The following is a 12,637-nucleotide window of genomic DNA, read 5'->3' on the forward strand; positions in this document are numbered from 1 at the left end:
CCTTATTGTTACTTTAGCTATCCCTAGGTTATTACATACATACACACACATATATATATATATATATATATATATATAAAATTAAGCATAAAGCAACAACATAGACTATATTTGTGTTTTAAAGTTATATTTAAAACATTGTTATAACATACAGCATATAGTAACATAAAAGAACACAATACAACTAAGTGAAATTTAACAAGGGCATTTTTCAGCACAAGACAAAAGACAAACTGACATGATAATTACTGTGTACAAAGTTTAAAAAAGGGTGTATTTTCAAAATACAGCAAAGCCTCATGTACAAGTCATGTTACGAAATATTTTAGTTAGAAACTATAAAAGAACTTAAATTACAACCCATATTTACACATCAATTAAAATCCTGTATTTTCACAACATTACTCACTGCTAAATCTACATTGATACTTGTACATTCTGTGGGAAAAAGCACAAACCTAGACTTGCCCAGAGTGCTGCCAATACTCTGGACATAACCTGCAGAAAATCAGTCAGTTGTAATATTTTTCTGTCCCTATATACATTATAGATGGTACAAATATATACAAGAAAAAAATAGAAATAAATTGTTGACATGGTTTTGTACAAGTCTGGATTGATCATAAAATAGTCTTTAGGGCACCATCTAAAAATTAACTAACTAGACAAGGTAGTTAATGTCACATTTGTATTGGTAAAAAATAAATATTATTTAGAATAAATAGACCATGTCAAGTTATTCATTCATGTAATTGTTTTTACAAAGAAAATAGATGAGTATTAGGATACAAACAATACAAATGTTATACAAAAGGTAATTGATGCAGCAGACTATCCAAAATCATGTTACTAACTATTTATGTCCTGAAAGATTTGTTTCTTGAGACCATCATTTTCTGAGGTAAAGAAAAAAAAATACAGTAAGATATATTTAGATCTATATATGTGGAAAGCTGTACATTTTTTATAAAACAATTACATCCCTTTAAAAGCTAGTTACAGACACTAAAAGGAAGCAAGTAAAACTATATGAATCTTGAAAATAAGTCTTGATTTAACCCATCATATTTCTATGAGGTTTTTGCCAAGGTGTGCTAAAATAAAACATAAAAATAAACAGCTACAGAAGAGTCCCCACCTGGAGACACTTTTTTTGGTATGACAGATAAATTGCAATTTAATATAAAATTTAAAGAGTGAGGCAAGCACAGGGCCTGTATAGGTGGTATGGCAGAGAACATTAACATTACTTAAAAAGGCAAATTTACAGATACAGCAGAGTTAAAAGTTGATTTTGTATACGTTTCCTTTAAGATGTTGTTAGTTATAATCCATCCTTAAATATGTATTTATTTTAGCACAATTTTGCAAAAAACCTTGAGGCCTACAACAGGGGTGGGAGAGCACACTACTGTTATTACTGTTAGTGACCAGAACTAGTTAGGGTACTGTTGAGCACAGATCTGCTTGATGTTGAGAGTTAAAAGAATGTTATCCAAATGCTAATGACGATGATAATTAATGAGTGGAATACCCAACATTTTAAAAAGTTAGCTCAAAGTGACAATAACTTTAGTGACAATTGCAAAATACATACCAAGATGCAAGTGTAAACACTACTTCTAAGTACAAAATATAAATGAGTTCTTAAATTTCCTTTAACAAAAATGATTTCTCTCATAGGAGAAGCTTGCCATTGCGGTGAATTTTGAGAATTTTTCCAAGTCTCTGTTTAGCTGTTGCAAGTCCCTTCTTTGGGCGTTTTCCTTCAGACAGAATGAAAATTAGAAATAATATCAGTACAATTAGGAGGATGCTTGAAATTTACAGATCTTATTTTTATTCTTACCTTGGCCAACTCCAGCAACGCCCTGGCTGGCTAATGCTGCAGGCGATGCAGCCGAATGAGAATTGGTGTTTTGTGGAGAAAGAGAAGGACGCCGAGAGGTGAGGAATACACCAGGAGCCATCGCGCCACTGCCTCGTGGTCCTCCAGGGCCAAAAGGTCCCGGCCCCGCTGTGTATTCATGGTCTAGCAGACTGGCAGAGTAGTAATCCATTCTCCGGTCCGGGCTAAAGTCTCCAGGGGATTCGTTAGGAGGTGGTGGTGATGGTGCAGAGGGCTCAGTCTGCACGGGGGGAGGAGAAGCTACAGGTGGTGGACGTGGCTTTTTGGTGTACTTTCTTTTTGCAGGCTTTTGCTGCTCCTGAATTGGAAGAAAACCATGGATAAAGTGCAAATAAGATTAATAATAACAACAAGCAACTGGAAAAATGAAAAGCTTAATCTTAAAACATACCTGTTGAGCCAATTTTGCAGCAGCTGCTGCAAGACCAGTTTCTACAGATGCAACCCTTGCCCCCTCCCTGGCTGGTCGTTCCTGTTTTGGAAGTGTGGGCATCACTCTTGCTATATTTTAAAAAAGTTACAATGTTACATTCATTGAGATCAAAGAAAATATGACATTAGTTTTTTTTTTATTATATGATATACCCTTCGGACTCCAAGGTGTATCATCCCAATTTTTCTTTCTTTTCATTTTGGCTCTACTTGCATGATCATCTTCATCCGATTCCAAAGAGGGGTAAACTATATAAAAAATAAAAAGTGCACTAGTTATTTAATTAACCAGTCCAAAACGTAACTGATTCATTTGCAACTGAATTTGATTTTTACTAATTTTGACCCAGATGACACAAACATAATGCAGCTTGAAAACAATGATAGTTTACCCTTTTTCATCAAAAAGTATTGCTCTTTGAGATTGTAGTTGTACAACAGTACATTTCTGATAAGGGAACACTATATCAAGTAATTTGAATGTGTTTCTATTTTTGAAAAGGTCCAATTTTATGCAAAATTTACTCTTGTGAGCTTTAAGCTATGTTAGAATGTTGTTTCATTCACACTTCCTTGAGTATACCTTTATTATTATTATATATTATTATCTACATCTCCAAAGCTCTGTTCCACCTTGTGATGTTATGAAGCAGTAGTTTAAGTTAGCAACTACCTTTTACCTTTTGTTCAGGAGTGATGGGAAATTCCAGGGCTGAAATTATCCAAATGATTCTAGTGAATGGTGTATGGAGTTTAAAAACACAGTGGAGCACTTCCTGTATTACTACATGACATCACAAGGTGGAACAGAGTGAACAGAGAAGAACTCTTAAAGCCTAAATATTCAGGGTTTGTTAGAAGTTTTGTGAATGAAACAAAACACAACTCTGGCTATGTTAAATTAGAAAATAGTCTAATATAGGTCCTTTAAGGTTTTTTTTTAATATAAATAATATTTTCTGAAAAACAGAAAAAACTTGGTTTGTTACAATAGAAACAATTCTCAGTGTTTTTTTTTTTTTGTTTTTTTTTACCATAGTCAGAATCTTTAAAACAGGTTCCAAGTGTCTCTTGTTCATCAGGACTCTCTTCATCACTCAGGTGACGTGCTGGCCGTTTGATGGGCCGTTTTCCAGGTCTCTGAATGATGGGTTTCTTCTCTGGCTTTTTGACCCCTGCAGCTGTCACCCACACAGCTTTGCCGCCTTTGTCCTTCACCACACCCAGTCCCTCTGTCAACCCTCCAGAAATGGATAAAGGTGACGACGAGGATGACGAAGATGATGATGAGGGAGGATTGGCCATGGAGAGCATGCCTTGAATAGCATCACGGGTGCTGGGGGAGGCTGGGGCTTCCTCACTGAGGAAAATATTTCCCTTCAATATCTGGACCATCAAAACGCAAATATAAAACATATACAGTATAGAAAACGCTATAAGCGTACCTGAGTGCTGGGTCAAAGCCTGCCACCTGTTTACTGGCCTTGAGTAAGTCAAGAATCCCTCCTGCACCTCCCTTCACTCCATGGGCTGCTAGGGTCTCTTCATCTGTCGTATAATCCTCCTTAGAAAAATATAAAATATATTGAGATAAACTGCAGATTTTCCTGTTTGACAGTTAAAAAATGCAGACAGTGCTTACTTCAATATCAAAGTCAACCTCTCCTGGCTCTCTGATTCGATTGGGATCAGAGCAAGGTTTTGCTCTAGGCAGCTTTCTTGGAAGACCTGGTAACACATTTTACAACATTCATGTCTTGAATCTTGAAGGCAAATGATTAAGGGTATGAAACAACAAAGTGGTTACCGTAAATTTCGGACTATAGAGCGCACCTCAATATAAGCCGCACCAGCTAAATTTGAAAAGAAAATCAATTTTGTACATATATAAGCCGCTCCTGAATATAAGCCACAGGTTTTCATATTGTAACATGAGATATTTACACAGAAAGATGGTGCACTGACACCTGCCTGAAAATTGGCACCAACACGACATCAACACGGGATGAACACACCTGCAGGTTTAGAAAATAAAGCTGCACCAACACGGAAAATCTGCTTTTATTTCCTCTGAAAACTTTTGTCGTCTTTTTACATTGACCAAGTTGGATTCATTGAATGATTCATTCATTCATTTTTCATTGCTCAAAATAAGCGTCACACTCGCGGAACATGTTCAAAACAAACACCGCTCACGTCTCACAGACACAGACACTGACACAGCTCACAGTCCTGCGTAAAGAGCCCTGATTTTCAGACGCTGTGCGCACAGGGGTCAGGAGCAACTTTCGCCCGTCCCTAATGACACACTAATAAGCTCGTCCGTAGATGTATCATGAAAATCCTGCTGGAAATCGCCACAGAAATCTATTTGATGTAGTAGCAAGTATATTATCTGCTCTTGTCTCCACGATGACGTTTCACTTATAACACATCAGACATGTCGCCCAAAAGTAGAGCCACAAGCGAGTGAAAATGAGCCAAAACAAAAGTCTTTGGAGAGCTTTTAACAAAGGGGAAAAGGACAACTGAGGAGCCAGAAGAGGAGACTACGACCTCCAAGAAAAAGAAAGATAAATTTAACAGACAATGCCTATTTAAAATCTGGGTTTGTCGCTACAGGTGACTCTCACACACAGTCCGTGTAATATGCGGGAAAAGCAAATGAGGCAATGAAACCTTCAAAACTGCTTTGGCACATGGAGACTAAGCACCTGGGATTAAACGATAGGCCTTTGGAGTTGTTTTTTTTTAAAGAAACTGCAGAGCAGAGTAGACATAATCAGCGCAGGGCTCACACCGATGCAGCGGTTTGGTGAGTTGTATTTTTTAATGCACTAAAGTTATTTTTGCCATATTTATCTGCCACGTGTAGAAGGCTTGTCCGTGAAAATAAAACCTACATTATTCTGTTACATTATTGTTATTATACACAGTGTTATCTTCATTTTAGATGTCAAAAAGTATTTGCGGCTCCCAGTGTTTTATTTTACGTGGAAAGTGGGTCCAAATGGCTCTTTGCGTGTTAAAGGCCGACCCCCGCTCCATTTCCTTCTTTATCTTAAAAACTGCATCATATCCATTTCATGATACGCAAAATGATCGTTCAAAATCAAAACTAGTTAATTCTTCAAAGCAGAATCTTTCCCCAAGTCTGTCTCACTTTTACGCTTACAGCTAGAGAGCGCCCCCCAGGGGCCGTTATCCAGTAAAATTCTATAAATAAGCCACACTGCTGTATAGGCCGCAGGTTTCAAAGCGTGGAAAAAAAGTCGCGGCTTATAGTCCGAAATTTACGGTACTTTTGAATATGGTTTTCTTTAAACAGACCAGTGCAGCATTTTCTCAGACTTTCACGGGTGTTGCATGCCTTCTGCATCCTTCCTTAGAGGTTATATGATGTTTTGCAAGAATGCGCAACAGAATGCAATAGGAGAAAATGTAATGCTAAATAACAGGGATGGTGGACAGTAGTTGACAGTATTTTGAAATCTGGAATACTGTCCTGGAAACTGCAGATGAACCTGTTCCCCTACCAATGGAGGCTGGAGACTGACGTCAAAACCTGTGCAAATCAGTCGGCAAGACACAACACAGTAACATCACGTATTTTTTTAAGTTTGGAGGCAGAGGGCATCGGAACCCTGTTAAGGTATGGAAAATGCAGAACTGGTATGTTTAAAAGAATACCTAATTGAAAAGTAATGTTTTTGAAAGACCAAATATTATAGAGATGTAACATAAAGTGGTCAAAGTCATTTTAGGTCTTACCACTCAGTTTCTTCTTCTTGCTGGATGCTGCTTGCTTGCGTTTTGGAGGGGGCGTCTCATCAATTTGCAGTTCATCCTCAGACTCAAAGTCAGAGGCACTGGATCCGTCCATCTCAAGCTGTTGATAGCTAGTGGCTGATCCTGCTCCATTGCTACTACTATCTTTCTTTCTACAAGTAAATTAAAATAAGTTATGTGTCCAAGACATTACAGAATGACAGATGTATAATTCCCAGATGACTAGTCAGTAGGGATGAAATAGAACAGTATAATTTGAAAACTTACCCTTGGATTTTTCCATTGGTTAACACAAGTTTTAATTTGCTTTTATTAAATTTTTCTTCAAAATCATCCAATGGCAGCTCAAACTGCAAGGACATATAATAATAATTACAAGGGGTACACTTTCAAGCAAAACTAAAATCAGACTTCATTACAAAAATTACCTTGTTTTTGCCTTTACATTTGCCAGGTTGAAATTTCTTCAATGTGTGCTTTGTATGAATCTCAAGGAGGTCAAGTTCTCCTGGCTCCACCTTCATGGCTCCTTTCTGAGCCTTTTTCTTGACTCCTGCTTGTGCTAGAGAACCCAGAACGTCTTTTGGTTTGGGACCCTTCTTCTTTCCAGGGGGGCGCCCCGAATTCTGGGATGTAGCAAGGGGAGCTTTCGTAAGTGGTGATCCAGGATATTGAGGCCCTGTGCGACCAATGTTTTGCTGAAAGATGTCCTATTAAAAAAAAATTAAATCTGAGTACACATTTTAAACAAATACATCTGTAATAAATCAAAACTTTTACCTCAACCAGACGGATTTCCTTTGCCAGGTCCTTTACCAGCAACTGAGTATTGATGTTTTCTGGAATCTCCATTTCATGCTCTGTTAATGCCTTGGGAGCACAGTAAAAATACTGGTGGAGGTCATCAGTTAATTAAAATATATATATATATATATATATATATATATATATATATATATATATATATATATATATATATATAAATATATATATATATAAAATATATATATATAAAAATATAAATATAAGGTTCATTACAGAGAAGCAGCTAATTCGTCTCGTTAACAAGCACATCACTAAAGGTGACAAGCACAAGATTAAAGCCTCTTTATTATGGAAAATGTACTTTCATGAGCACCTTTTAAAAGAAATCATTTTGTTTTCTTCAAAAATGTTTGAATAATCCAGCATATTTTGGCTGAAAGACCAAGGCATAGCTATCAAATACTTTGAAAGAGCCCCAATAATGTATAATATAGGATATGCCCTTTACAAAAAAACACAAGTCAGTCATGAAACAAAACAAACAAAAACAAACAGTTGCCTAACCTCTTTGCGGGTCCAGCTGCGGAAAGCATTGTTTAATGCTTTAGCCCCATGAACAAGGTAAGAAGCAGGGTGCCTGCGATTCTCTCTTAAACCTAAACATTTTCCATAGAAAAAAATTGTGAAATGACAACAAACACAAAAAGCACCAAAAAAATAAATAAATAAATAAACATGAATAAGCTTGAACACCTACCTCTAAAAGTGTCCAAAAGGTGTTTTCCAACATACCAGCATACAGTTTCAAAATTGGGAAACTTGAATAGTTCTGCTGTGCTCAACCTTTTCTCTATTTCATATGCTCTAAAGGAAAGTAAGATTATTATTAGCAGAACAAATAACAACTAAGTCCGGAAGTGCACATTTACCAAAGTTTTGTTCCTTTTTTTGTATCAATACATATTCAACACACAGTTATATTAGTTATAATTTCACACCAAAAGTGGAGTTCCAGACTTCAAAATTCAAAATTGTAATAAAACATTACATTTTTGTGTATGTCTCAAGTCTGGAACCCATGAACCCATGAACATTACTAGGTGCTGTGCTTCCTCTGCTATGATGCTGTGCCAAACACTTACAAACTTCAGATTTCTATCAAATTTCAAATGTTTTTTGCCAATAAATTTTGATATCATTTATAGACACTTTTTAAAAGTTAGACATGTTCCAAATACTTATTGACCTAAATGCATGTCAATAAAGTCAGTAATTCAAAAACCAACCGTAGCTGCATGTCAATGTTGAGGCTATGCAAAAAGTTTCCTCCAAAAGCCAGACAGTCCACAGGAGTAAGGACAGCATGGATCCACCCTACAATTCAAAACCAAATTGAATTAGTCTGAAAACAAAATGCAAATATTGTAACCATGACTGCATACCTGTTGGAATAAATAATGTGTTCCCTTGTTTAAGTGAGCATTTGTAACACATATCAACCTGATCTCCAAAGAACATTTCATTCTGATTAGAAGAAGAGCTCCATCTCTCAAAAAGTGCCAGGTTGGCCGGTGTGGGGGAGATGAGGTAAAAGATTTTTTCACCCTACAGACCAAAAGACCAGAATGAGCTATCTACATTAAATTAATAGTAATGTACAAACAACTTAGCGGTTTTATTATGCTCGTACTCGAAGAACATGGTACCACACAGAGGTGCCTCCAAAGTCAATGTGAAAGTCTGTGTAGCTGTCCTTGACTCCCATTAAGCAGTACTTTTGTACATTAGGCCGTTCAAATACAGACTCCTCTGGCCAGAGGTTTTCAACCCATGACAGTTTTCTTACAATCTTTGGAGTCTCCACCAAATTTGAAAGTCTGCAAAATGACAAAAACATGTTTCCTCTAATTTGCCATTTTATATTGGGAGTTTTACAGAACAAAGCCGTACCTGGTTTCAGAGAACTCCAAGCTAATCACATTAAGTACTTTGTCTCTATTGGGGCTGTTGTAATACTCAACAAAGTCTCCTAAACGCATCTTCAAATCACACTGACGAGCCACATCAATCACATCAATCTCTTTGTCTGACCCTGGGATTTGTAAAAAATAAAATAAAGAACAAATAAAAATACAACTTTAAAGGTAACACAGAAAGAAGATTGTTCATTAGTGTCCTAATTTACCTATGTAGTTTTCTACATCGCCAACTGTAAATGAAGATGGAGGCAAAGTCATTCCAAGACCATCCCTTCGAAGCACCATAACAGGAACACTAAACGAGTGCTCTTCAAGAAATTCCACTGTGAGCTGGGCACCAGTGGGTTTCAGTAAGACCTCATCCGCACTTCAAGAAATAGTTTATGTTAAGAACATGTTATTAACAGTTTATCTTTTAAAAATACAAAATAACAACTGGCTCTGTGCAGAATAGAGCCTGGCTAATTCTGGTCACAGTATTATCAAGTCACTTTTTACCCCCATTAAATTCCTAAGGGGCTTTCCTCTGACTATAAATTAGTAATAAGTATTAAGCTGCAGACAGTGGATTACAAATGAATAATCACCGAGAAGAGGTAAAATATTTTATGAATAATATAATACGCTTGTTCTGTGTTAAAATGAATAAAAGTATGTGTTTTTGTCTCAAAGCTGATTCAAACATGAAATATAAATAAAGTAAAATTTCTATTAAAAACAACCATTATTTTTATATGTACAATAGTTTAGTTTGTGGTGTTATCATTATCAGCATCGTCATTATTATTATTTATTATGCTTGAAAATGAACAGGCAAAAACCCTTACCTTACACTGAAGTGCCCTGCGGTGGAATAGTACTTAAGATATTGTCAATGATTATACAAAGGAATATATAGCAGGGGTGGAAATTAAATGGAAATAATATTGTTTGATTGTGACCAGGGCTCTGTTGCACAAAGAGCCTTAAGACCAGACAATATGAAATGTTAACTGTCATAAGTGTAAAAATTATATATGTCTACTAATGCAAATACGTACTTTGGAAAGGTACGGCTCCGTAGCTCTCTGACAAACTGAGCACTGCCCGTTTTCACAGGTCGACTTGGATCTCTGACCCCCACAGCACCTGTATCTGACTGCTTATTTCCTCCACGGCGTTTACGCACTTAAAAAAAATAGAGAATAGGAGTCAATTAATTAATTAATTAATTAATTAAACAAAAGCAAGATGGTGTTTAATATTGATGTGATTATGGTACCCTAAATCCTGAGCAATAAGTTATTTTTTAAAAAGCAGTTCAACACTGGCTGTGGCTATCTGATTTCTATCTGATTATGGTCCCTCTGAATACTCACATCTGATTTTGCACACTGCATGTAAACTTAGGCAATGAACTGTTTAAATATCAAATATAGGAGAGAGAAGTGATGTTTTACTGCAAAAAATTTTAGTAAATACAATTTCAAATATATTTTGAACTATTGGCCATGCCACCCATCTCAGTTGAATTTGTAAGAAACACTGCATTCTGTACTGGAAATAAGTAAATGAGAACTGAGAACTTACTGACAGAGGGTCCATGTATAACTTGACAATTTGGACAATGATACAGGTCGATCTCTGCAGCGTTTTCCTCTTCAACTCCAACACAGCTACAAAGAAAAAATATATATATATATATATATATATATATATATACACACACGTGTGTGTGTGTGTGTGTGTGTGGGGGTGTGTGTGTATGTGTACACACACACACACACACACATAATACTTACAGATCACACACAGCATATGCCTTACACTCACCTTCCATGAAACCAGTCTTGGCAAATATCACACTCAATCATAAAGCGTGTCACATCATACGGCAAACGACAAAGGCAGTAAACTGGTACAGATGCCATACTGGATGAGTTTTATACCGCTTTGTTGTTGTAAATGACCAGCACTAGACTGGTGGTTGAAGTCAGATAAGAATCTAATGCTTATGAGCAATCTTCATGGTCCATATACATAAAAAAAACCCTGCAGAAAAGAAACACATCGGATATGTCAGTTGATTTAACAATTCAAACACGTTTTAGAAAGCTAAACCATATTTGTGTTACGGACTACATACATTGTGAAACGCTAATTACTTAAAATTACTTCGTAATAATTGCATAGAATTGCATCAAACAATAAGACGTGATGATTACACTGATGTTACTTACGTGTAGATAAGTATATTAGACATTAAACATTTTGCATGCGCTGTTTGTAAACACACAATGTGGCTGTGTTGTTTTCAAAGAACCAAGCTAAGTTAGCTAGTCCTGCTAGCACGATACGAAACTAACGTTAGCCGTGTTTACCAAATACTTAAGATTGTTTTACGGCGAAATAAAAATATTAGAAAGATACCGTGCTTGATTTGCAAATAGATTATGTGGGGACGAACGAAGCATGCCGAAAGAAGACAAACACAGAAATTTACCGAGTTAGCGTTAGCTGAAGCAGCAGCGCTGCTAAAGCCGATGTAATCCCTACGCAAGCCCGGGGAAGTAGCGGCCCTGATATGTACTTATTAGCTATTTTAAACGCCACATGCTCATTGCAAGTTTAAATTGGCGATTCAATGAAACTTTGATTTATTAACTCTCGAGAAATCTATAAAGACAATCAAATTAAACCTTAAGCGTCCAAAATAATAAATAACGGCGAGAATAAATGCATCAGCGCCATTTCAAAGACAACAGCGTCACCGCGTCATTACGTCACGGAATGGGTCGAAAATAGACCAATGAAGTTTTTCATCAATAAAAAAAATACGTTTTTCATCAATGATCATGTGGCGTTGAGAGTAGTTTCTTCTGTATAATTAACTAGTGATAGTCTACGTAGGCTTATATTTTAAAATGTGTTCTAATTTGTAAACGCCTATTTTGTTTTCAAATCATTAAAGAACAATGCACCAGACCAGACGCATAAATTACAGGATGTAGACCCATCATTTATTATGATTAGTTACAAAAACATGGATATAATCAACAAGATTAGTCACATCTACAGAGGCTATTCACCAGCAACATATGTTTTAAGGTGTCTTGGTGGTTTCCCGAAATGTGGGACTCCCCCAAAGAGTTTTACAACAAAACAAAAAAAAGTTCAACTCAACTTGCTGGTGCCATCTTTATTTCCAAACCTATTGTCCTGTAAAAGAAACACACACAGTAAATGTAAATCTGACTCAACCACTGAATGGTGTAGGCGGTTCCTATTTAGGCATATCATTTGTGCTGAGGGATTCTCTGAAAAGAAAGAAAAGAAAAAAGATGAAAACCAGTGTCTTCAGGATTTTATAATCTCTCCAATGTGTGAGTATCCAACATTATTTTACAATTTGTACACCCTGTTTCATACAAAAATAACATTTCTCTTTTAGATAACATTTTAAGCATATATTAAAGTATTTCTCAACCCATACTGAGCTGAAGTTTGTGGTTGTTTCACAGTATCACCCTTAATCATGAAGAGCTTCTCTGTCTTAAAAGAAAAAAGTTATTAGATAACTTTTTCTATTGTGCACTTGCAGTTATTTCCACACCAATGTGCTATTAATTGCAAATACAGTTTTACTTTTATATTCTTCATTTTAGATGTTAAAATAAAAAAGCCAGTTAAGAACAAGTGCAATGCTGTATTTTTTACTCTAAAGGAAAACCACGGCATCTAAATAATCTATTCACCATCTGACTATTGAAGGTCAAACATGTGT

The 12,637-nt window shown here is 36.2% G+C and overlaps 2 protein-coding genes across 2 annotated transcripts in view; one reads left to right on the forward strand and one right to left on the reverse strand.

Annotated features, from left to right (window-relative positions):
• The window catches only part of zgc:158263 (ceramide kinase family protein), a 177,525-nt gene that overhangs the window by 56,979 nt on the left and 107,909 nt on the right, over window positions 1–12,637 (forward strand). The window lies entirely within an intron of this gene.
• Window positions 756–11,640, reverse strand: phf8 (PHD finger protein 8). Its single transcript, XM_033969381.2, has 22 exons — window positions 11,357–11,640; window positions 10,687–10,905; window positions 10,444–10,529; window positions 9,915–10,041; window positions 9,081–9,241; window positions 8,846–8,987; window positions 8,586–8,772; window positions 8,338–8,500; window positions 8,182–8,269; window positions 7,653–7,759; window positions 7,460–7,551; window positions 6,911–7,000; window positions 6,559–6,840; window positions 6,398–6,480; window positions 6,113–6,282; window positions 3,984–4,069; window positions 3,787–3,905; window positions 3,376–3,701; window positions 2,495–2,590; window positions 2,301–2,410; window positions 1,850–2,207; window positions 756–1,766 (listed from the first exon to the last, which is right to left on the reverse strand). The coding sequence occupies exons 2-22, from the start codon at window positions 10,782–10,784 to the stop codon at window positions 1,678–1,680; spliced, it is 3,060 nt and encodes a 1,019-aa protein (XP_033825272.1). The 5' UTR covers window positions 10,785–10,905; window positions 11,357–11,640; the 3' UTR covers window positions 756–1,677.

This window comes from Periophthalmus magnuspinnatus, chromosome 7 (assembly GCF_009829125.3).
Source record: "Periophthalmus magnuspinnatus isolate fPerMag1 chromosome 7, fPerMag1.2.pri, whole genome shotgun sequence".
NCBI classification, from domain to species: domain Eukaryota; kingdom Metazoa; phylum Chordata; class Actinopteri; order Gobiiformes; family Gobiidae; genus Periophthalmus; species Periophthalmus magnuspinnatus.

Bases quoted from the DNA above. Each gene is read 5' to 3' on its own strand.
- phf8 (XM_033969381.2), bottom strand. From the start codon at position 10,784: ATGGCATCTGTACCAGTTTACTGCCTTTGTCGTTTGCCGTATGATGTG. The intron at 8,270-8,337 runs GTATGCAGTCAT...TTTGAATTGTAG, and splicing joins CACATTATTTATTCCAACAG to GGTGGATCCATGCTGTCCTT. The intron at 4,070-6,112 runs GTAAGACCTAAA...ATGTGTTACCAG, and splicing joins CAAGAAGAAGAAACTGAGTG to GTCTTCCAAGAAAGCTGCCT.